Source organism: Schistocerca nitens, chromosome 1, assembly GCF_023898315.1.
Source record: "Schistocerca nitens isolate TAMUIC-IGC-003100 chromosome 1, iqSchNite1.1, whole genome shotgun sequence".
In the NCBI taxonomy this organism is placed as follows: domain Eukaryota; kingdom Metazoa; phylum Arthropoda; class Insecta; order Orthoptera; family Acrididae; genus Schistocerca; species Schistocerca nitens.
Genome location: NC_064614.1, coordinates 721,605,120 through 721,631,467, shown reverse-complemented (window position 1 = coordinate 721,631,467; position 26,348 = coordinate 721,605,120). Strand labels below are relative to the sequence as shown.

The 26,348-nt window shown below is 40.5% G+C and overlaps 1 protein-coding gene across 1 annotated transcript in view; it reads right to left on the bottom strand.

Annotated features, from left to right (window-relative positions):
* Positions 1–520: 520 nt before the first annotated feature.
* LOC126236878 (zwei Ig domain protein zig-8-like) overlaps positions 521–26,348 on the bottom strand; it is a 216,570-nt gene continuing 190,742 nt past the window's right edge. The window contains exons 5-6 of the mRNA XM_049946506.1: positions 26,065–26,233; positions 521–1,094 (exon numbers count right to left, since the gene is read on the bottom strand). Coding sequence (XP_049802463.1) covers positions 910–1,094; positions 26,065–26,233 — 354 coding nt within the window. The 3' untranslated portion in view covers positions 521–909. The remainder of the gene's footprint in view (positions 1,095–26,064; positions 26,234–26,348) is intronic.

Sequence of the window (26,348 nt, the reverse complement as noted above, 5' to 3'; positions counted from 1 at the left end):
TTTATTATTGTAACATAGGCTCTGCCTTTAACAAAGTTATGGCATAGAGTTAAGTATATGCACATTATACCACATAAGTGGCTACCTAGAAATTTTAAGCATACCTTCACAACTAGCTTGTAATTCTCTTTGAAGTGTCAAAAGCTCATTTTGCATATCAGGAGGAAAAGTTCAGTGAATATATATATATGACCTTCCCATAAAATGTAGATCTCGTCTCCTAAAAGAATCGTTTCCTTAAATCATGTTAAAGAATAAAATGTCAGATAATACTAAACATATGATTGAGTAGCACTATAAACGAATTACGAATAGTCCTATGATCACAAACGTTTCTATATGTGAATTGTACCTATGAGTGGAAACTATGATTCGTTTACAGCATGTGACATGTGCTACATGTACTACCAAGACACATTTGGTGTAGAAATGTAGATTTGATGTGCACATAAATGTTCTTACCATCAAAAAGATCAACAACAAATGGTTGATGAAGAATAAGTGTACATTTTTCGGTTCTATATAGTAGGATGGGGCACTTAACACTTCGCTCTTGGATGATTATCCAGTGGCAAAAATATTTGATATTCCTTTATTTAGTATCACAGGTACAAATTCATCATCTGTTTCGTTTGCTAAACATAATAGTGCACATAATAACCGATGAGTTATAGCGACAAAGATACAAAGTCACAGTCGTTGTTTCCTAGAAAAATATCATTGCTATTAGCAAATATATATATATTATTCTTTTAATTTCTGTTAGATATCTATAATTCAGGCATAAAATTTTCGCAGTTTCATTCTCATACAGCTTGTAGTTCCTTTTGATCGGGAGTATGTTATAAAAGTGATGTTTCCATGATATCAAGGATACACAGATCGATATTCACAATCCCACAGTGGCTATTATCTAACTGGCATGCTGTGGGCAGCATTCGTGTGTCGCAGGCTGCCAAAGAGCCAGGAGAAGTAGTCTGTGGTGGCCACGGGCAGCAGGTTTATCAGGGGTAGGAACCACCCTAGCGTCAGCAACATCCACTGGGCGGCCCGTCCAGGGGCTCCACTACGCTGCATTGCCGCTGGAAGGTCACCTGAGGGAATCAAAGTTTCAAATAGATTACAAAACAGATAATTTCAATATAAATGATGCACATGGAGGTGACACCAAAAGTAAGCATCGTCGAGGAAAAGAAGCGATATTCGGTTGCCTGACATTCGAAGAATATAAGATGAGGGAGACACGAACGGAAAGAAATGTGTCTAGTGTCGCCAACAGAAAGCACTAAAGTGAGGGCATGCATTATGTAATGTTACAAAAGGGTTGTCATAGTAGCTGGACAATGCAACAATAAAATTAATGTGTTTGAAACACAGCACAGGAGTATTACCGTGGTAGATCGATGTCCGCATTGTGGATTTTACAACTTGCTAATTTATGTGGTGAACGGGTCTGCTGATGATAAGAATGTAGCAGCTTCATAGTAAGAGTCCATACCATGAGAGTACATTGTTGTCAGTCGCAGACTAATATTTTCCTTTGATAGTTATTTACATATCCTACCTTCTCCCCCTGCAGATGATCGGGTTTGCCGGCCGCGGTGGTCTCGCGGTTCTAGGCGCGCAGTCCGGAACCGTGCAACTGCTACGGTCGCAGGTTCGAATCCTGCCTCGGGCATGGATGTTTGTGATGTCCTTAGGTTAGTTAGGTTTAAGTAGTTCTAAGTTCTATGGGACTAATGACCACTGCAGTTGAGTCCCATAGTGCTCAGAGCCATTTGAACCATTTGAACCATGATCGGGTTTGCTAGCAGTGGTCACATTCCCGATATTCAGCAGCTAATTTTAATGAAACAGTTTGCATTTAAATGATATGATTATTAAGGTAAAATTGCACATGAAAGTGTTTATGCAATGACGATGGCGGTGTTATGCTTATTCCAAATGATGTAGAGAACGTTGTGATAAGGGCTCCTGGTAATGGTGGGTAAATATTGAGATGTTGGAGGTATTGTGCAGGATGTTTTGTGGAAGCGATTGACTTCTTTGCGGGAAGGAATGTTCAGTGACTCTGACCCAGTGATGTAACCATCAATGCTGATGGTTAAGAAGAAGGTGACCCGAGTATTACAAAGCCAAATTTATTGTAGAATAACACTGACAGTCAATGACGAGAGCCCTTGAATCTTCCTTTCACGATAAATGTATTATATACGCATTTGATAACACTGTTGAGTAGTCAAACGAACCAGCTTGTAGAGATTCATTATAAGGTTTACAGCTGAAAACTGCCAACACATTGTAGACGGCGGGACATGTACCCTGTAGTAACAGGACTAACGTAAGACTGTGTTCACTCTTCACACATTGAAGTGAATAATTGCTGAACTAATGCCAAATGGCTCTCTATCCAGTTTCACAACTGGCACACATGTTTTTTGCGTGCGTATAAACAAATTGGAGACGTACTTCCGTACGAACATTAACAAATGGGAATCTTATTAAAAAAAAACACCCTTGCAGGAGGCATCGGAGGTAGATCATGTTTCCAGTTTGGTACAGTTGTTAAGGTAAAGCAGCTAAGTGGTAGCATAATGCCATGAAGGAAAAGAGCAACGAATTGAAACCACTTTTATCTTCAAAAGGAACAGAACTTGTTGACGAGGGTGAGGAGCCATCAGTCGATATATTATTACTTTCAAGTTAAAGATACGTCGTACGCAGTGTTTTGTGCAATGTAATACGGCAGCCTTATATACATCCTTACCACTATCAGACATGGCAACCATAACTCTAGCCTTAGACCTCATTTCGCTTTGGAACAATGAGAGATGTGTCACTACTCTTTACCCTGCATATGTAGTTTTTCGGATGACTGCATATCTACCAGAACATGAATGATTAAGAGACACAAGGACTACTCATAAGTCATTCAGTGACCCGAGACTAGAGACGGGGTACCAAAACATAGCCAGTGTTTGGTTAATAGGCCCGGAACCTCCTCCCTCCATACTTGCACGTAAGCACACATTATTTTTTGGAAGCGTTATCCCGTTTGCCATGAATGAACATCTGAGTTTCCAACATGACAGAGCTCGAGTTCAGTTTGCGGTTCTTACTCAACACCTGCTGTTTATGTACCCTGACATACGAACAGTAGGGTTTCGTGGCTACGTTGCTGTTCTGAAGTGTCTCATCATGTCTTCTGGCAGGTTTGATTCGGCTCGTCACAAATTCCTGTCATGTGACAACTTCTTGCAACCTACCTCTTCAGTTATCTGCTCGATGTGTTCAAGTCTCTGTCTCCCTCTATAGTTTCTACACTTTACAGCTCCATCTGGTACTATGGAAGTTATTCCGTGATGTCTTAACAAAATGTTACGTCATCCTGTTCCTTCTTCTTGTCAGTGTTTTTATGTATTTCCTTCCTCGCCGATTCTCCACAGAATCTCCTTATTGATTACCTTATCAGTCTACCTAATTTTCAACATTCCTATGTAGTACCACATCTGAAATGCTTTGATTCTCTTATTTTCCGTTTTTCCCAAAGGCCGTTTCAGTACCGTACAATGCTGTGCTCCAAACGTACATCCTCAGAAATTTCTTGCTCCGTCGTTCATGGGTCATTTTGCTGCCTAGGTAGCAGAATTCCTTAACTTCGTCTACTTTGTGATCGCCAATCATGACGTTAAGGTTCTCGCCTTTGTCATTTCTGCTACTTGCCATTATGTTCATGTTACTTCGATTTACTCTCAGTTCATATTCGGTAATCATCAGACTGTTTATTGCATTAAGCAGATCCTGCAGTACTTCCTCCCTTTCTATGAGTACAGCAGAGTCATCGGCGAATCTTATCATTAATATATTTTCACGTTGAGTTTTAATTCCACTCTTTAACCTTTCTTCATTTTCGTCATTGCTTCTTTGTTCTATAGATTGAACAATAGGGGCGAAAAACTACGTTCCTGTCTCATACCCTTTTTAATCTGAGCCCCTCATTCGTGGTCTTCCTCTCTTATTGTTTACTCTTGGTCCTTGTACATGCTGTACATATGCCGTCGTTTCCTATAGTTTACTCTTATTTTTCTCAGAATTTCGAACATCTTGTACCGTTTGATACTGTCGGACGCTTTTTCCTGGTCGGCAAATCCCAAGTATGTGTCTCTTTCTTTGGTCATATTTCAGTTATCAGCGTCAATGTAGGAATCCCCTCTGTGGCTCTTTATTTCCTAGGTTACGTGTAAAGTCTTGTGTACAGAACAGTTGTTGAGGTTGAGGAAGAGACGTTGTCAAGAATTACGGATTCCACGACCATTTTTTAACAACAGCAGGACTGTATGAACGGATACGAACGAGCACTGTGTAACGATGTCATACGTGCAAAGAAGCAAGTACAAAGCACATTTGGAAAGATTAATGACTGTAGCACCTGTTGAAAGCTTTGGAAAGCAACAAAACCGTTGCAAAACTGTGGTTGATAGGCTTCTTATCTTAGAACAACATAAAAATTTCCAAATTTCACATTTTCTCTCATGGCTTTCGATTACGTCGTTTTCTCACTTGGTCTTTCTCTCTGAATAATTTCACAGCCAATTCGGCTAGCCTAGAGCGTTAGAAATCTTTAACGGTTAACATGTTTTCTTACTCCTTGCCAACGATGTAAATGTATTCCATCCCACTACTTCAGACCTCTCGATCTATGATTACAGATATGTGGAGACGTCCTACAAATGATCGAAGTTAAAGGGATCCCTACCCTGTGTTGTTTCAAAACATCTTCCTCTGGCTGGTACATATTACCGTAATGTGTTCATTTCAATTGTGGCCATAGTAGGAGTTACATCCACCACTTACGAGTCCTGATGACCGTACGAAGCCGATCGACAGTGTGCTATATCCTACTAATGGCGTTCTGTGTATGTGGTGTGGCAGCTCATAGGATACACACATCGCCCTCCGATCTTCGCTCTTTTCCAGATTTGTCGAGATTGTACCTCATTTTGACCTCACGAGCCGGTATGCATCCCATTCCAGTGCTCCACCCAAGGAGAAACCAGTGACAGCACCAGAAACTGTACCCCGGAGTTCCACATCGGAGTGAGACTCGCACAGCGCCCAACTGTGGAGATGGACCATCATAACAGCAGAATAAGAATTAATATTACGAAATGCTTTTCTAAGCTCTGGCGTCTAGCGGCAGCAGTATAGGCTGGCGGTGGCTTAACAGTGTTTATAGCACGGCCCGTCCTACGGCTTCAGTCGCCACGGTTGAGAGAATTGCCTGCAGCAGGGGCTTCGGTTGAGATTGTTCCGAAGGCTGATGTGTGGCTTCGGCGCCGCCTCAAAGTTAAGCGGTACTCAACACTGTCTGTTGTTCGGTGCGAGAAAACATAACGCCTCCCACTTACTTCACAAAAACCGATACAGCTCACATAATCAAATCGATTACGCCAGAAACAGATACCTACAGTCTCTCTGATAAGTTTACTTGGATCAATGTACTGTGTCAGTTCTCAAAAGGAGTAACGAAAAAATAAAAGTAGGGAACTCTGAGTAATACCATCAAAAATTTTTAGCACGCTACATTCAGTAATGGCTAAGCAACCGCATGGGTACCGGGGAGGAGTGAATGTAAAACATCTTTCCGCTTCTCCCGATTTTCATTTTATCTTAAATCACTTCTGAGCTGGACGACTCGAGCATACTGGGAGCGGAGCACCACGGGGCAGAGAGATATTACAGGCCCTGTCCTCTCCTTTACATCTTGGGTTATGTTGTCACTGTTGCGTGATTCCATCTTTCCGGTAGAGAATTATAGCAACTGAAGCTCAACTGCAGTGCAAAGTTGAGAACATTTCTGTGTCATTTCCTGTCTCGTGGATCTCTCGTATTGATTTGAATCCTTGGTCTGCTCGCGTCTACCGCTAATTCACACTCAAAATTGAAGCAACCTCATTTTAGGAGTATTGTCATATGGGCGTGTTCTAGTTGTAAACATTCTAAGAATATTGTTGATTAATCAACTATGTAAATAAATTTTTAGATCGTTAGGGCCAAAATCAAAGCACCTGCTTAACTGGCACAAATGGCTCTGGACACTATGCGACTTAACTTCTGAGGTCATCTGTCGCTTAGAACTTAGAAATAATTAAACCTAATTAACCTAAGGACATCACACACATCCATGCCCGAGGCAGGATAAGAACCTGCGGCCGTAGCGGTCGCTCGGTTCCAGACTGTAGCGCCTAGAACCGCACGGCCACTCCGGCCGGGGCACCTGCTCAATTGTTTTAGTCATTTGTATATAGTTTTGTTTAGGAAAGTTGGCTAGCCAAACCTTAAAGGATCTGTGTTCTTACCCTTAATCTGTTCCTCAGCTGGTTAGAAGTAATGAGAGTTCTGATGGGAACTGTATGGACATTTTTACTATGTAAGTAAAGCTTCACTTGAGTGTATTTACCTAGTCATATTCAAATTTCAAGTTTTATGGGCATTGTTCCGTTTAAAGAAATTTATTTGTTATTTGTCCAAGTGATCTGGCCTTGTAAGGCAGTCTCCTGTATTACTGTGATGGTGATTTTACAATGCTTTTGATTTTAATACAATATGTAGCAATTACAACGGATTACTATTTTGATTTTGCTGTGTCACTACCATTACACATGTCAACTTCCTTGGATGATACGGACTATTGCTCAAAAGGTAAAGGAGAACATCTATCTACAACGCACTTAAAACATAACAACTGGTCAGTTTGTATTATTTGATTAACATTTTGATGTATTTGCCACGAATTCAACAAGTTACAAGCTCGAGGTAGTGAGTAACCTCTATATGACCATGAAATGTTTTCGCAGTTGCGAATGTGGGCTACTATTAGCTGTGTAATGGAATGGCCACAACAAATATTTGTGCTCTCCCGGGACTGGATTCCGGATTTCCCGCTGATTGCGAAATGTCGTCGTACCATTTAGCTATCCAGGCACGACTCACGATCAGGTCCAAACTTCCATACGTCGTAAATCATTTGTCTACATCCCGTACTCGTACATCCATTATGTATATTCCGGTACATGGGAGACATTTTACTTTAATGTTGTTGTCATTCCATTACATAGGTGATGGTAGCACATATTCGCAACTGCGAAAACATTCCATGTGTTTCATGACGGCTGTAGTGACCACAGTACCTATTCCTTTGGATATGATCGCATGTCCGAAGGAACTTCATATCGTAATTCGGAATAGCACAGGCACTGAAACATGGCGTCTTTATGATCATTGCTGCATAGCTACTACTGTCCGTGTTCTCAAAACCAGAGAGTGTATCCATCACGCAGAAACGCTTTTCATGAATACTCTTCAGATAATAAAAGCGCGTTTAAATAAATTTCTAAAAAGTGCTGGTACGTATAGTTTCCACCGAAGATAATTATAGTATACAGAAATATCAAGTGTTTGGCGTTAATTGGACCGTATACGCCTTGATCAGCAGTAACTTTTTTTCTTTCTGAGTTATCAGTCGTCTGAAAAACAATATTATGATAATGATAGACTGCTACTAACCGTACAGAGTAGAAGATTACGAAGCACGCGAGCTTTCGGCCAAAAGGCCCTCTTGTAACGTGGGGGATCTCAACCAAAGGCTTCGTCGCCTCTGTGACAGCCTTGGCTACAGAATTCTGGACCTGTGTTATCGATGGGAATTTGTAGGACTCCCCTTGATAGGTCAGGGGTGCTGTACACAAAAGAAGCAGCTACTCGGGTAGCAAGAAATTTGTGGGGTGCAATAGGTGGTTTTTTAGGCTACGTGGTAGTTTGAGGTACTATCATGGACACTCGACAGTCGATACTGATATAAGGAAAACTGAGAGCGTTCAGAGTAAAGACAATTTGATCAGTAAACTGTCGAAGTACTCCTAGTAACGTTCCCGTTTTTACTGCCCTCAGGAATGTTCTGAACCTCGTACTATTCTTGGGATCTGAGGTATTTACTGACTCTTGGAATGTTCAATGGACAGACAGGTTAGACGCCGTAGGACGCGGAGCGTCCATTGCAGCCGAGAAAAATATTTTCTCTACTGAGGTTGAAATTAAGTGTGATAGAGAAGTTATCGGGTCTCACATAACAGTTCTAGATGAAACCAAGTTAATTTATGGGTTTTTGCCGACAGACTGACTTCACTGTGACAGTTTTGTAGTCATTCGAAGAAAGTCTATGGTCAGCTCTGGATTAATTCCCAGCTCATGCAGTACTAGTTAACCTACGGAGTAGAGATTGGGACGTGTATGTATTTATGCGGGGTGTAGACTTAGTCTTGTGAAGTACTCCTGAACACGTTTTCCGAAACTGCCTTGAGCAGCTAGTTCGGCAGCCAACACGAAATGGAAATATGTAGGAACCTGTAGCTACAAGCCGGCTGTGGCGGCCGAGCGGTTCTAGGCGCTTCAGTCCGGAACCGCGCGACTGCTACGGCCGCAGGTTCGAATCCTGCCTCGGGCATGTCCTTATGTTTAAGTAGCTCTAAGTTCTGGGGGACTGATGACCTCAGACGTTAAGTGCTCCAATGCTCAGAGCCATTTTGTAGCTACAAATAGGCCGGTGTTTGTCTGTGGCGTCAATACGGAGATGGGGGTTAGTGATCACGATGTCATTGTAGCGATAATAGTTACGAAAATTAATAAATCAGTCAAGAGCGCAAGGATAGTGTCTCTACTAGAAAGAACAGATAATCAGTTGTTAGAATGTTACTTACACAATGAACTGCAATCATTTAGTTCCAGAATAATTGCCATAAAGGAATTACGGGTGAAGTTTAAACGCATCAAAATCGTGTTCTGCACAAGTATGCGGCTAGCGGATTGAGGACGGAAAAGACCAATCGTGGTTTAACAACGAGATTCGAAAGATGTTGAAGAAACAGAGGCTGTAGCACCCTCAGTTCAAAAGAGTACTGCAAATGACGACAAAGAAAGATTAGTAGAGATTCGTTACAAGGTCTCTGCGCAGTGCACACAATACCTGCCACCGTCATACCTTCGCTAAAGATCTGGCGCAGAACCCGGAAAATATTATGTTCCCACGTCAAACCGCTAAGCGGGTCTATTGCTTCCATCCAGTCGCTCATTGATCAGTATGGCTTGGTAGGAGAGGACAGCAATAGGAAAATCAAAGTTTTAAAATCCACTTTAAAAAAATCGTTCACGCAGGAGAACGGTACAAACGTAGCCTCGTTTGACCATCGCAATGAAACCCGTAAGGATGACATAGTAATAAATATTCCTGCCTTAGAAAAACAACTGAAAGAATTGAAAATGAGTAAGTCGCCAGGTCCGGATGGAGTCCCTATTCGGTTTTACAAATAGTACTTCACGTCATTGGCTCCTCACTTGAATTGCATTGGCCCGAATCTCTGACAAGCGCAAACTGTCAGGTGACTGGAAAAAACTACACATAACTCCTGTATATAAAAGAACAGGTCGGAAAAATTACACACCAATACCCTTAACAACGGTTTACTGCTGAATTCTAGAGCATATTCTGAGGTCGAATACAATAAATTCCCTAGAGACCGAAAAGCTGATATCCACGAATCAGAGCGGCTTTAGAAAGCATTGAAAGTTAGAAGGCCGGCTTGTTCTTTTCTCACATGATACAATGAGAATTATGTCGACGAAGGCTGATTACATATTTCTAGATTTCCGAACAGGAGTCGGCAACGTACCCCACTGCAGAACGTTAACGAAAGTACGTCGATATGGAGTAGGCTACCAGCTATGTGACTAGCTCGAAAACTTCTTCAGTATAAGAGTCCATTATGGTGTCCCCGACGGTGAGTGTTCATCGGAGACAGAGATAATATCAGGAGAGCCCCAGTGAAGTGTGACACAAGCGTTACTATTTTCTGTATACATAAACTATACGCCGAACAGGGTGGGGCAGCAGTTTTCGGTTGTTCAATGTTTATGCTGTCGTATACAGGAAGGTGTAAGACAAGAGACTGTAGGTTGATACAAGATAACCTAGACAAAATTTGTGGTTGGTGTGATGAATTGCAATTGGGCCTTAGTTTAGAAAAATGTAAGTTAAAGCGGATGAGTTGGAAAAACAAATGTTATGTTCGGATATAACATTAGTTTCGTTCTACTTAACAGTGTCATGTCGTTTAAATATCTCGGCGTAACGTTGCAAAGCGATATGAAATGGAACGAACATGTGAGGACTGTAATAGGGAAGGCTAATGGTCAACTTGAGCTTATTGGAAGAATTTTAGGAAAGCGTGATTAATCGATAAATTGGTCTGCATGTAGGACGGCCTGAAAGGAGACATCGAAGCAATCTAGAGCCTAGCTGCTAGATTTTACCGGTGGGTTCGATCAGCATGCAAGTGTAACGGATATGCTTCGGGACCTCAAGTGGCAATCCCTGGCGGGAAGAAGGCATTCATTTCGAAGATCACTAATGAGAATATTTACAGATTGGGCATTTGAAGATGACTGCATACTGCATACTGCACATTTCGGGCAGCGACCACGAAGGTGAGATACGAAAAATTGCATATAGTCAGTCGGTTTTTCCTTGCTCTGTCTGCGAGTGGAATAGGGCAGGAAACGACCAACTGTCGTACAGGATAACCTCCGCCACGCACCGTACGTGTATGTATGTAGATGCAGATGCAGATGTAAGAACATCACACACTCATACAAGCACAACTAACAGACACATGACAACTGTGTCTGGTCTGGTCACCACTCACCCACCCACCCGTCAAGAACAAAACACACTCACACACACACGACCACTGTCTCTGGCCACAAAGGCCTCGACGGCCAGAGCCAGCGATCTTGCGTGTGTGAGTTGTTTTTTCGTGGATGTGTGTGTGGTGGCCATGTGTTTGTTTGTTTTGCTTGAGCCTTTTAGCGTGTCTGCGACACAACATCTCTTCTAAGTGATAAGTAGCATGAAATTGTGATTATTCCATGCTGGATTTTCATTCTTTGATTCAATCTTCTGAATGATTTCATGCGATCCGCCACCATTCCTCTCCTTCCGTCTCAGAGTAGCACTTGGATCCCACGTTCTTAATTATTTGCTGATTGCATTCCAACCTCTCTCTTCCTCTACAGTTTTTGCCCTCTCACACCTCTCCATAACCACGGAGGTTATTCGCGATGTTTCATTTGTAGGGCGTTCAACTGCGCGGTCATCAGCGCCCGACGGTATTCTCGGATGCTTTAAAACATTTTCAGTCACTTCTGCTCGGCAGTATCTTCCGCGCGTTCCTTTCTGCACCTATTCTTCGGAGAGCCACCTCATTCCTTAGCAGGTCACCTAATTTCCTACGTTCCTCTGTAGCAGCACATCTCAAACCCTTCAATTCTCTTCTAGTTTCCTGTCCATGATTTACTATCATTACATTGGGTGCCTTAAAAGTACGTTCTCAGCAATTGTTCCTCAAATTATGGCCTATGTTTGATGTAAGTAAATTTCTCTTGGCCAGGAATGAGCTATTTACCAGTGATTGTTTCCTTTTACTGTTGTCACACGAGCATGTGCGTTGTAAAATTTACAACATGGTAATTTTTCAGTAAAAACTTGTCTTAAACAAACTATTGTATTTATTGAAGAAAGCAGTTCATGTTCCCCATCTTCAACATTTATACCAAAAGGTTTTGCTCTTTTAGTTCTTTAAATAAAAGTTGAGCCAGTTTTTCTGACACATGTTCACTTTCATAACACCTTTCACAGACAATTTGTTTGCGAATTAATTCCGGCTGTGTTCATAAAAATGAAAAAGTAGGCAACGGCTGTCTCCTTGTAATTTCTGAAATGGAGTATCACATTTCAGCTACAGTGTCAATTTCACCTTTTGTCACGTTGTACCCAATTATGATATCAGGTTTGTGTGTTTTCTCATATGCTATTGCCATGTCATCCATAGCAGACAAAAGAGTGATAGAAAAGTTTTTACAAGGAACATATGAAACTAAGGTCTTACCCCCTGAAATCCTAACATTGCACTTTCAATTTCTTTTGTTTTCTTTGGAATTCCGGAATAATTTCAGGTCTGTTAGCTAAAAAGTGCATATTGTTCCAGAAAAGAAAATGACCATAATGTTCATACTTAGACGGATGGAAGTATTACAAATACGTTAATTGTGTTACGGAAGGTGCTGAGTCCAGGAAATAAACTTAATTGTTCTTCCAATATAGATATTTTGGTGATATTTCGCTGGATGCCTGCGTGTGGTAAGCGTGGGTTAAAAAAAAAAAAAAAAAATATTTTTCTCATTGAAATATGAGCTTACTTGATGTAAATCACCTTCAAGATGAAAGTTACGAGTATGAACCACACACCAAGGATCTCGTCTCTTTGTAACTTTCAATTTCTGAAGGAAACTTCGTCGCGTTGGTTTGAATTTCTTTAAAGGCAGATAATGGATTGAGCAGGGATATTCCCAAAACTGCAGAAACTTCTAGTAACTTTTCCTGTCAGTAGCAGATAATTTCATTATCAGGCTTTCCCTACTAGACAGTCTACAGTTCCCAAGGAAAGCCTTCCAAAACAAGTTTCAGAAAACTCAGATCCACACTACATCTCCAAAAAGTTTTCAGTTTTCCCAACTCCTAAGAAATAAATGTTCGTGGGAGTATAATGAAGTCAGTGAAACGTTGTTGGGATACATTTGATAACGTATTTTTCCACTTGTGTAAGAAATATTTACCCACTGCTAATTTCCATAAGCACACTTGAGTCAAGCCACATCACACAAAGGAGAAAAAACGTTGCTACAGAATTACTGACCACCTCACAACTCCCAGTATTTTGTAGTATTTTAGAGAAAATCATGTGCAATAGACTTTTAAACATTGATGTTTAGTGCAGGAAAACATACACAGAAGCAAACATTTTGGTTTTCAAACAGGAATATCAACTGACCAGACTGTATTTATCTTGACAAAAGCCAAGCCCCCACATCACAAAAAGGAGAGGAAACGTTGTAGACCACCTAAGTATTTTATAGCATCTTAGAGAAGAAGAAATAAATAAACTTCTAAACACTGACAACTAGTACTGCAAAACATATATAGATGCAAAGTATTCGGATTTTACAAGGAAATATCATCCTAAAATATTGAATTTATCTTGACAGATGACGTGAAGTAAGCAGTATATCAGCAATGACTACCACTGGAAACTCTTTGTGACTTGGCTAAGAGTTTTGACTGTGAAAATGGGGAAAGTCTACTGCTACACGAAATAGTAGATACAGTAGGTTTATAGTTTATACCTTATCTCAATTTCAAAAAGCAATTTTTGCTAGTCTTTAACTTCAAAAGCCACTTAGAATTTGAATAAATCGTAGTGTACCGGTACGTCAAGGTTACGTTTCGGATTCTTAGTTACTTTATATATATATATATATATATATATATATATATACAACTTGCAACTTCAGAAACAGCCAGTTTCGTCCTTTGCTAATGATAAACGTATAAGTAAAAATACGCGATTACCTTACTGAAAAGGAGCTAATGATATATTTGAACCGTCCACAAATGGTTTGAGGCAAATGAAGTATCACTGAATTTTATCAAGGCTCAGCACATACATTTCAGTAGTTCTCATATAACTAAATAAGCTACACAAATAGGTTTTTAAAACAATGAAATACTAGAAGCACAAAATACTGATCTATTAGATCACAAATTACACTGAAAAACGCACTGCCTATACTTTCGCCTTAGTTCAGCTACGTTTGCATTGCGCAAATTACACAATTTGTAGTACATTTAGAAACGAAGTAACTAGTTGATTCTACATATTCCCACCCACTAATGAGCTGTGGAATTATTTTCTGAGAAAATGAACGGGGCAGTACTTAAGAAACTTACAAGTGTCTTTTAAGAAATACGTTTGTTACTCATTCTGCAGCATCCTACGTAGATGTCTTTAAAATCAGGATATTCTGACACACATGCAAAAACACAAACACACACACACACACACATACACACACACACACACACACACACACACACATACACAGCCGGCCGCTGTGCCCAAGCGGTTCTAGGCGCTTCTGTCCGGTACCGCGCGACTGCTACGGTCGCAGGTTCGAATCCTGCCTCGGGCATTGAAGTGTGTGATGCCCTTAGGTTGGTTAGGTTTAAGGAGTTCTAAGTTCTAGGGGACTGATGACCTTTGATGTGAAGTCCCATAGTGCTCAGAGCCTTTTGAAGCATTTTAACACACACACACATACACACACACACAAAACGTTGTAGCTATCAGTATCTTTTCTCAAAAAATGGTGATAAGCATGCAAATACTCTAAAAAAAAAGGGTGACAAGCATGAAGAGAAAAAAATCTTTACGAAGACGGGGGTTAAAATTACTATAGGAATATAGTCTATTGACATATGGTCTATTGGACTGCTCGTACTCCAATGAAGACCATCTTTACAGAAACTCTTCTATGCATTGTTTTAGATCATTTTATGAGGAGAATTAAGGCTGTAATGTGGGAACTGCAAGATATGTCACTGTATTGCACTTAAATTTATTATACATATTTGGCTTCTTCCCACATGCCAGAGACAATTCCCCGTGGGATCTATGGAATACGACTGATGTAACATACTCTGACGAACAGTGTGTTGAATTGGGTGAGTTTCGCGTCGGGTTTGTTTAGTCATAGCGAGAGGGTGAAACAAAGGCAAAAAAGAACCTTATGGTTGACATTACGGAGATGTATTTCATGGAAAGCTTCAATTTGTAAATAACGAGAGGCATTTTTCTAGAAGCGTAGTGACATAGTCCTTCCTCCAACTTAGCCCAGAGAGTGTAAAATTAGATACATTTTGGCATATAAGGTAACGGGAAGGGTGGGTGTAGGGTAATTTTTCCTTCAGCGGCACTCTCATTTGGGGTGTAAAGCTGTTAATGTAGATGAATATTGTGTTTCTACGTGGAATATCCTTTATTGGAAGATATTACGGTAACAACTTCGACTGAACGGATACCAGTAATATACAATATTCCTGCTTCTCGTTTTCTCTGTTGCCATCTCATCGTTTTCAATCCGCTGGAAACAATCCGATATTAGTCATCACTACAATTACACCGCTGTATTTATGTGTGCGTGGCCTTATCTTTCTGTCTAGGTTTGTTGTGTGAATTTGTTGCAGTAGTGTTCCTCTTATTTCGCCAATATACTGAAAATGTGACTTCTGTGGTTATTACCGTTATCGTAATACTGGACACAAGGAGGGAAATAAACAAAACTATTCTTCGTGAAAAAGAGTGCGACTGCCTTCTGACAGATAACAGTGCTGCTAGCTGATAAACGACGCAAATGCAAGCAGATTATACGAGTATATCAACTCAGCAGAAGCGTTAATAAATCTTATTTTCAGCAGGCAGAGAAAATATCTCTCTTCCAACGGGTACATTTCTACGTAATTTGCCTTGTTTCATTATACGCTCTTTGCTCTAAGCATTCTGAGAATCACAGAGATGGCAATCCAAGCCATAATGGCTCATACAGTTTGCTTTCGTGAAAAGAGCAAGGGTTCTGTGTACATTCTGGTTCCATTCTCATTCTTCCCCAGAAGACAAATGCTTGTATTCATCATTGTTTTTAAGCGTCCCGTGAAAACATTTTCCTGCTTGATTTGTTACCAAAGACGTGTTTAATAAATTCAGATATGATAACTCATTTTACCTGAAAAAACGCCATACGATGATGGCTCGAAGAAGATGATACATTCCTAACAGTGAGGATCTGATGGCAGCATGATTGTTTGATAATATTTTTACTTTGTGGGAAAGATGGCACACGAAGTTCTTTATTTGAATGAGGTATGTATGATCAGTGGCACAATTTTCGTAGACGTGAAGGAAGACAACCACATCTAATAATAAAACATTTTTATTGTAAGTTAGAAATCGGTAATGGTACTATTTAAATAAGTAAATAGCACTGAAATAATTTGTTAGTTGCCGTTATATTCTGTGTAAGAGTCAATGTATAAAAATGCAAAAAACACAGATTTGAAAAAAATTTATGCTTCGTACGTAGGACATACAGCGTTGTTATGTGCCAGTGACACTTGCATCGATCTAACACAAACCTAGAGGCACAATGCGAAATGGAGGAAAGCCAAATGAAAACCGTTTTAGCATTTGTCCTGTGAAAACAAAATCGCTCTGTTTTCATGTTTTCTATCTAGGGTGCTATAGTGGCAAAATTAACCGAACTGTGATTCAACGTCTTCTTCTGTCCTCTCCTATCCTATACCCCATAAATAATTTTGTGTTCTGTTTCCTTTCTTGAGATAAGAACAAAAAAGAAAAAAAAAACCTTTTCATAATGGATGAAGGGATTTTTTAAAAAAATAACGAGCTTATTCGTGTCTCGATGACTATTTTGCATAATTAAAAAAAATCATTTTAGATGCAGGCGCACTCCGCCTAAATGACTATCCTCTACATGCCTGCATTCTTACTGTATCGAACTGTATACCCCTTGAAAGCTAAATTCGACTCCTGGGTCTCTCAGTTTTAAACAACGAAAACTTTTTACAGATACTACGGTCTTCAAAATGGTTCAAATGGCTCTGAGCACTGTGGGACTTAACTTCTAAGGTCATCAGTCCCCTAGAACTTAGAACTACTTAAACCTAACTAACCTAAGGACATCACACACATCCATGCCCGAGGCAGGATTCGAACCTGCGACCGTAGCGGTCGCGCGGTTCCAGACTGTAGCGCGTAGAACCGCTCGGCCACCCCAGCCGGCCTACGGTCTTCACTACAGCAAACACAGAAAGAATAATACCACGTAATATCAGAAACTAGTTGGGATACTGCGTGTGGTTGAACTTCATGTTACCTCTAGTTACATACTGAGATAGTCGAGTAAAAAAATGAAAAGAAATTCATGTTCTATTTAAATTTAAGGAATAACAAGGACCATTGTATGCAAACAGTTCGCTGTTGGTTTTATAGTCTTTTTCTTGTGTACCTGCATTGCCAATATGTCTCCTCACGAATTATACTGACTCATTTGACTAAACGTATTTCCGAAACGATTTGCACTAGAAGTGTTTCGCGGTTACATAATGGACAGCCTATTCTACTTAGTGTTTTTTTTTTTTGTAGGATCTTAGATCGGAGTAGCACTTTCGGTAAACAGCCTTTATTTCTGTGCTTTTGGTTAGCCCAGCCAGCTTACGTTAAAGATATTTTTCTACAAGAATCAGGAATAAGCCATGAGTAAATTTTTGGTGTATGCAAATAGGGTAAAGATGACGTGTTTACTGAAACTGCATAGGTGGTATTAAAAACTCGCTTCAGTACAACACAGGATTCTGTAAATGGAGAAGTTCAGTGAACACACCACCGTTAGTGTTTCACAACACAAAACTGACATTTGCATTTATGGGGAAGTCAGGGTAGAAAATTTTGTCGATATGTAAAGAATTGTGGTGTTCGGTATTTTCTTTCACATCCCATTGCAACAGTGCACTGTTGACTTTGTAATGGTGCATCAATTGTGACTGAAGGTGCACCTATGAAGATACGTCTTGACCCAATTACGTATTTATATCGTATTGCCGTATGAATACACTAAAATTAGGGACCTATGGTGCTTGAAAGCAGTGATGGATGTAATTTCAGAATCGATTTATGAGTTTTCAGAACAATGCAATGAAAGTCTTTTATGAAGTGAACATGACAACGGTAGCAAAAAAGTAGAGCTATTGCAAAACATTTAACCAAAGGAGCTAGAAAAAGGAGAAAAAAAATTTATTGATAACACTGCTGATGAAGATAACCCTCTATATAAAAGATAACAATAAAATAGGAAATTTAACACAAACGTTTTAAATGTCTTTTCTTCAGTTTCTACATTTTTCGCTAAAAAGGTCCTTTCTTGCTCGAAGTATTCAACGTATTGCTTTGAAACATTTACAGGTTTCTCCCATGCAATCCACAAATCAATGGATGAACCGTCACTAGAACTCTTTCACCTGTATTCATTTTAAATAAATTTCACTTGTCAAAGTTGCAGCAAAATCTGAGGTTGTTGAGTAAAACAAATAATAGAACCCTTCGTGATAAAAGAAAATAATTTTTGATCTGCAGAAGACGAAACTGTATTTATTACCTGTTTCCGGGTTTTCATCAGAGTTTTTGTTTTATTTCATGCACATTATTACGACAACTCACCCAGGTGTGTTCTTCAGGTGTTCCGAGTTTTGCTATTATGTGCGCTCGCCGTCCTGACAATGAACAGCTGTTGGTATCTCGCTGCTATTTATAACTGAATGTGAGTTCGACGTCCGGAGCCCTTTACGTATCTTGATGATCTTTTTGTTTTTCTAAACCCAGTCTTTCAGCTATTTCCATCTGTGATCTATGTGATGGCCAGTGACATCATCACAAACTGAATGATTGACCCTAAATTGTGTTTAAATGGAAACCTCTGTCCCAAACGTTTTCCTAGAATTTTATTTCCAAAGACCCCTTAATTATGCTGCGAAAGGTACGTGGTCCTATCACCAATGTTAAATGTAAACCTCTGTCTCAGTCTATTAAGTTTTCCTAGACTTTTATTTCGAAAGACTCCTTAATTATGCTGTGAAAGTAACATAGTCCTAGCACTACGATAGTGAGCTGATCTTACTTCATTCAATGACTGAATTGGAGGCCTGGTACGGGGACATCTCTCCTCGACTGTTCTAATAGTTTCGCCAAGTAAGAATGCCGAAATTCGCATGGAATGTGGTACACTCGCACCACATCGGGTGAATCCGTGGTTAACAGACCATTAATGAAAGACACCTAGAGAGACTGAGCGAACTAGTGGTATTATATATAGTTAATATATGTTGATTGTTTATGTATGTAGCTATTTTGCCTTCGCAGGGCTACCTATTTCCGTTTTTTGAGTGTAAATTACTGTTCATTTATTTCAAAATCACGATTTCGGCGTTGTAGCCATTCTCAAGTACATGTTGAACTGAAAATTAAGAAATGTTACGTACAAAACAGTGCAAGGCGTAGGAACAAAACGTCATTACGTATCTGATAATATTACTTACGCGTTACAGAATACGACCATGCCTATGTGACATGTCATAGTTGGAAAAGCATATTCCGGGTCCTATAAACCACTGTTCGAATTACCGGATATGATAAATATCGAAGATAGATAATAAGGCTGACATTGCGCTAAGTGAGTAACCATTAACACACCCTACGGCGTATTTAACATCCAGTACATTGCTGTGACCTGCATTCATCACATCCTTGAATCAACTGACGTTAACACTTGTCAAAACAGTGGCGTTGATAGTCACAAAGCGGCACGACAGTGTGAGCCCCACGATCTTTAGATTACCAGAAGCACTACCAAGATATAGAAGGTGAATATTTATTGGGCTGAGTGCTTAAATATGCTCGTAATAGACACTCGTAACATCCTCTTATAGAATTACAATGTAATAATCCATATTCAGAGTGTAACTATAGCAACTTTTACTGTACAACAAAACTAATCTGAAAGTGACTTTCTAGATGCAATATTACAAAATCGTATTCACTAATTCCGGAGACTTCCTTAAAAGAAATCGCCCATATGCAGCAACATGAAAGATCTGTGTGAAGGGATGGCCATATCAAAAACATCAAGATATTGTCACACTTGAAAGATCCAGGCCAAGGCCCCGCTGAGTGACATTACTTACACGCTTCTGTCAGACGGAAGTGCCCACAGTAAAACGCTACTGCTCAGTAGAGAGAGACTTAAGAGAGCGGGAGTGGGGGGGGGGGGTGGTAGTGAAGAGAGAGGGATCAGTGGGTGCCAAGGAGGGTAGTTGTACGGAAGGTAAAGTGAGGAATGTAAGGGGGGGGAGGGCATGGCGGCAAGGGGTGTGGTTTTGGGGCGGAGGGAATGGAGAGGACGGTAGAGGGACAATGGGAATGTTTGGGGGGTGGATGGAGCAGATTTTGTGGCAGGGGGAAGGGGAGGGAGGGTTGAGGATGACAGACAGAGAAAAACTGGTAGATCAGCATACTGTATTTATGCCTAACCATAAACTTCACTATTAGATGAATTCCATTAAACTCATTTCTCAGAAAATTAAATATTCAGTCAATCAAAGACTATGAGGAGTTGACAAAAATTTAGAAATTACAGTATATTGTTGAAAGATCCTATATGATTTATAGTTGACTGGTGGAGTTTAGAAATTACAGTATATTACTGAAAGATCCTATACGACATATACTTCAATGGTTGAGGTACATAGCTCTGCGAAACAAGCATATAGTCACAAGTTTAATGGCGTGACTTCTTCTTACGAAAGAACGTTAGGGGTTTGGAACGGGGGGAATAAAGTTGGAGGAGGACAAGATGGCGAAGGATGAGGAGGCAAGGGTGAATGGGGGATAGAAATGGGTGAAAGAGGATACACTGGTTTTCTACACTACGTACTTGATCATACACTGCACTACTAAATAAAGATCCATTCAGTTTTATATTGACATGGTCTTAATAATTCCGTCAAGTGGTGTTTTGAAGCAAAACTAATTTGTTCCATGAATGGGGAGGCATATTGGAAGCATATACTATGTACATGATCCAGATTGGGGTAGTACATAAATATCCATTCGTATCCATTTAATTTCATATTTATGTCGTCTTAATAACGCAATCAAGTGGAGTTCTGAAGCATAAATAACATATTCCATAAACATTTTAAATTAGTGAAATTACATTTGAATACATTCATATTTCAAATGATAAATAACGTAGGTATTACATTTACTAGAGATATGCAAAAGACTGAAAATTAATATCAACATCAAATGATACTTTACACATTCTTGCATCATGGAGATACTAGATTGAGCATTGTGCAGAAGATGCTCCAAGAAATGGTGGAGTGCTGGACAATCTTAGAAATGGCTAAGTTACAGCTCTTTCAGATTCAACAGTAACTTTCAGTCAGATATTAACGCAGATCTGAATACATCTATGACCTCAGAAGAATGAGACACATCCAATGGAAAAACATTTTTAAAACATGAAATATTAACATTTCATAGTGATTAAATATTTACGCAACGAACCTCTGAATTAACAACTAGACAAATGTTGGGTGATAGTATTGCACTATAGCTGTCATCCTTGGAAGTTAAATAGCTGTATCTATTTTATTTACTGATTTTGACGTCTTTTATATCTGTTTCACTGTGTAAATGTTTTTTAAAACATCGTTTCCTCAAAAAGTACACAATGAACAAATAGTGCATGAATATGTCACATTTTGTGCTAGTGTAAAAATGACCAATCGCTTTTGCTAGTGGACACCACAACTGAAAAGAGACAAAACAGATGCTTCTGTCAGCACTGGTTTGCGTTAGGAGGAACAACTGAGCAGCAGTAACCGTTTGGCACTGTTGCAAGTAGTAAGACGACATTAATATGAATCTAATGAACATTCATGTTACACCGATATATATGGCTACTAATGTACCATTTTCTATCCATCCGCACTGAGTACAGTCATCTATTAGGAGTGTGTACCGAATATCACTGAGCAGGTTCTGGTTCTGGATATTTCAAGTATGACAGTTTGTATATTTTTTTGCGGAATGTCCGCCACGCCATTTTACATAGATTTAGATGTCGTTGCAGATTTAGCATTTCTTTCATGTAAGTCTCCAGGAATTACAACTTTTGAGATCAAATTTTTTTGTATATCTAAAATGGTTATATTTCCACTCTGAGCACGGAAAATTACGTTGTGCGGCTAAAAGAGTGTGTTACGAACAAGTATTATAAGCATTTACTAATCACTTAGCCAAATAAATGTCTACTTTCATTACCCTAGTAATGCCTCTGGCAATCCAAAGGCCGTGTGACTCACACAGTGTTTTCGCTTTGTTTCGATTTCCGCCACTGTTTTGACAAATGTTAACTTCAGAGTTGATAAATGGTTGCGATGAATGCAAGTTACAGAAATGTGTTGACTATTAAATACGATGTACTGTGTGTAAATAATTTTTTCACTGTGCACGATGTTAGCCATATTATGTGTCTTCTAGAAGGAGTGAGTCCTGGGTTTCCACAGCTGGTTTACAATAACAGATAGTTGTTTCTTCGAGGATGACACATTAGTAGACGGCACAGGTATATTGTGACATGTACGTAATGTTGTCAAATACGTAACGACTTCTGGTTTCCATGCCCTGTACCGTATGGTATGCGCACTTTAATTTCAGTTCTAGATTCACTTGAAAATGGCTATAAAGTAGATATCATGATAGTGTGAAACAAATGTAGAGTAATTTACAGATGATGTAACTTTCTTTCAAATATTTATGTAGGTATAATATGTCATCCGTCTCATTTCGGATTTACTAAGATACATTCCAATATTAATTACTACTCGTGCCACTGCTGGCTTCTCGTCAGAAGGAGGTTTGACAAGAAGGTTATATATTAGATCATGTGCAGCCAGACGCTAGAATCGTAGTGCTCGCGCACTGCCACCAGCAACGGAAAATTAACCTTTGACATTACCAGCCACTTGGGCTAGCAAAATGGCAGAAAAATCAACGTCTACCGTTGATCACGAGAGAAAAGTCTACAGTATATATATCCATAACTGTTTTCATTCACACTGCATGCGCATTCTCAGCGTATGAAGATATCCGAAGCTTACGCAAAAAGGTTTTGCCTCGTTCTTTACACCGGTTCTCGTCAAGTAACCTAAGCGACGTCATATTTGGGCAGTACGTACATGTATAACCGACTGTGTACTCCACGTGATGCTGGCTGCTCTCCCTCTGCCTTTACGACACAGCGGAGGTCTGGTGGCGTAAACTTCCTGATCAGACCTTGTGTCAATGTCCTGATTTAAATTCCAATCATCTGGACAGTGTCATGTGACGCTGCTGATGTTGATCCGTCCATCGGATGAGGACGTTGCACTCCGTGTATTCCTAAGTGCTGTTCGAGACAAGTAGGGTATGTGTTGGCCAACGGCATTGGCACAGTGATAACACCGGTTTCGTCAGATCATCGAAGACAAGCGCTGTCGGGCTGGGCTAGCACTTGGATACGTGAGCATCCGGTATGCTGAGCGCTGTTGGCAAGCGTGGTGCACTCAGCCCTTGTGAGGCAAATCGAGAAGCTGCTTGATAGAGAATTACCGGCTGCAGTCTCGTAAACTGACAAAACGGCCGGGAGAGCGGTGTGCTGACCACATGCCCCTGTATATCTGCATTCAGTGACGCCTTTTGGCTGAGGAAGCTACGGTGGTCGATCGGTACTGTTAGGCCTTCATTGCCTAGTCGAACGGAGTTTAATTTAGTTTTAGGCTATATGTCGGCATCGGGTTTCATTCTCCCCCTTCTCTCATCATCATTCAACACGTATATGGAATGACACTACACACATGCATTACAATCCCGTACATTTATCAGACGCAGTTAAACATTCAACTCCTACGCTTCACAAATGAAAGGTGCGTGCCCGAAAGACAGAAAAATCTTTCTAGATAGTTGGCTGAAACTATGTTTGAAATCTTCCAGCCAACAATTTCATACGACATTACTTTTTCACCTGTAAATTACGGTTTCCATTTTCTATGCTTGTAAATATTGTAAGACCTTATTTCCTCCATTTCCAGTGAGGAACCCGCCCTGCGGTTTGTAAGTTCCATTAATGTTCACCGATTTCATACGACTGTACTTTTTCACCTGTAAATTACGGTTTCCATTTTCTGTGCTTGTAAATATTGTAAGACCTTTTTTCCTCCATTTCCAGTGAGGAACCCGCCCTGCGGTTTGTAAGTTTCATTAATGTTCGCCGTGTATATAGATCCAGTTAAAATCACAGCAGCAGTACAGATTCAATTAAAATCATAGCTGTCGTTCGTCATGTACAATGGATATAATGAAGTTATATAAAATATCTATGTTCCACGCTCTTTAAGATATTGCGTCATGACTATTGGAAATTTTACAAGGGTAGGATTTAAGCCGCCGGTATTTGCGATGTTGCTGATATTCGATTTGTGGGCATAAGGCAGTGGTCCGTACATAATTCTCAGTCTAATGTTTTGTTTTGCATTGCTGTAACCTTAATCATAGACTTTAACGATTCAGAAAGCTGCTACGGACTCAAAAGAGTTCAGCAGGGCAAACTGTTTACCGGCATCCACGCAACAATCGGTTCTGACGTCATCAGACCGCTGTTTGAGGCCGCTGAGTTGCGCCGACGTATGCTGTGGAGGTTGTAGTAGGGAAGAGTTGGTGCTGTGGGTTTTATTTAGCAGTAGGGCCGACAACTTGACTAATTTCAGTGGTCCTTCATATCTATTGCAATTATTTTCTGCTTTTGAATTCCTCTGCACGTTCTAGCGTAGTAATCAGTAGAACCGGATGAAACTACAGTGTCAGAGAAACTAATTTGGAGATTCCTCTGTGCTAGTGTGTAATTGGCTACTGCTGATTTATTCTCATTACCCTGGTGACAAGTGCTCTTATGTTCCCTGAGGTGGATGTTAACTTTTCTTTCGTAGTTTTTATGTTCGCCTTGCCGCAACTGGTATGTATTTTACACAGGGTGTTCTATGACTTGTGGATTGGAGTGAGTACATAATGTTTTGAGCAGAAACCAAGGTCCAGAAACGTATCATTTACGGATGCAGCCATTTGAAAACGTGTAGATACGCAAAAGGACATTAAGGTGTGGGTGTGGGGCGGGGGGATGGGGGAGTGGGGGGTCATGGTTACGTCGGATCGGCTGACGTTATTTGACGTTTATTCTACCTCTCTCACTCGTTTAGTGCCTCATTCACATGCTGAGTGTTAGAGCGACATGGTTGAGTACACATTTGCACAATACACCGACTTTTTTTTCTGAATGGCGTAGCTGACGGTAATGGAAGAGCTGTTCTTAGCCTTTATCAATACCGGTCTCCCCAAACGTCCGACTCCATCGCCCACCTTTTTCAACAAAAATACGCAAAGTCTTCGAGAAAGTATACTTTCACCATCAGCAGCATCATGGTGCTACATGAAGTTGTCGCATACCCTAGCTGGAAGAGACCGTACTGCATCACGTTGAAGAGAATCGGTCAACGAATACACGAGCAACTTCTTTGGCTATTAATGAGTAGAATTGTAAAACAAGTGTTGTACTGCGTCACGCTTAACCAATTACTTATAAAAGTGGTGGCAGTACCAACACGTTTTCAGATGGTTGTGGCACGGGAGCGATACGTTTCCAGACATGGATTACACTTCAAAATATTATCTACTCACCCCCTTCAACAAGTTGTAGAAGTTTATAACAGGAATTTCCGAACACCCTCTATAGTCCCGCGGGGCAAGTGACGCGATTAGGGTCTTCGCAGTGCCCAAATATTGCCGGATCTCTCTTATTGGTTTAAACACCGAATCAATATCGTTTTTTCTGAGTCCTTTTCTGATGCGAACTGTGACATTTTTGCAATTGGTAGGGAAACTTTCCATTTAGTCGGTTCTTTTTCATTGGAAACTATAGATCTTCTAGGATGTGGCGCCCTATTTATCTCTTTGTCAGAGTAGCACATAATAATTTCACCAGACAAGAAGAAGTTAACATAACCCCTATAATAACCCCTATATAAAGCAAGCAGCTGCAGCTCTTCCCCACTGTAAGCTCCGTAGCACACTTCTACGCGACTCTGCGTTCTCTGGCAGTAGGCTGATTACGTCACGAACTGACTGTTGCGTGAATAAATCTAAATAGTTTGGCTTGCTGAGCTTGTTTTTGAGTCTGTAACACTTTTCTGAATTGTTAAGGCCTCTGATGAAGCCTCCAGCAGTGGAACACGAAACTTTACGTATCTGTCCATAAATCAGATATCAGTAACATTTCCCCTTGAAATTGAAATATAGTTTCCTCGTCTAGGACTGAGCCGGAACGACTTGAATGTTGGGACCAGCTAGAGTTAGCCGCAGCAGTGTGTGAGCGAGTCCGCGCGCGGCTCACCTTTGAGCACGTGCACCCGCACGCTGTCCGGCGGCACGTTGGAGGGCGCGCACGTGTAGAGGCCCGTGTCCTGCGCGGCCGCCTTCTGGATCAACAGCCGACTGCTCGTCACGGGGCCCTTCTCCGTCACCAGGCTCACCCCTCCACGCGGCGAGTCGAAGTTGATCACCTGCGGCGGGGCACAACACCAGACACACTGAGATTGGCCGTGCCCTCTGGGTAACACACAACAGAAGTGACAGAGTAATTGCTCCATATAAAATTTAGAACAGGCGCTGTCGCAC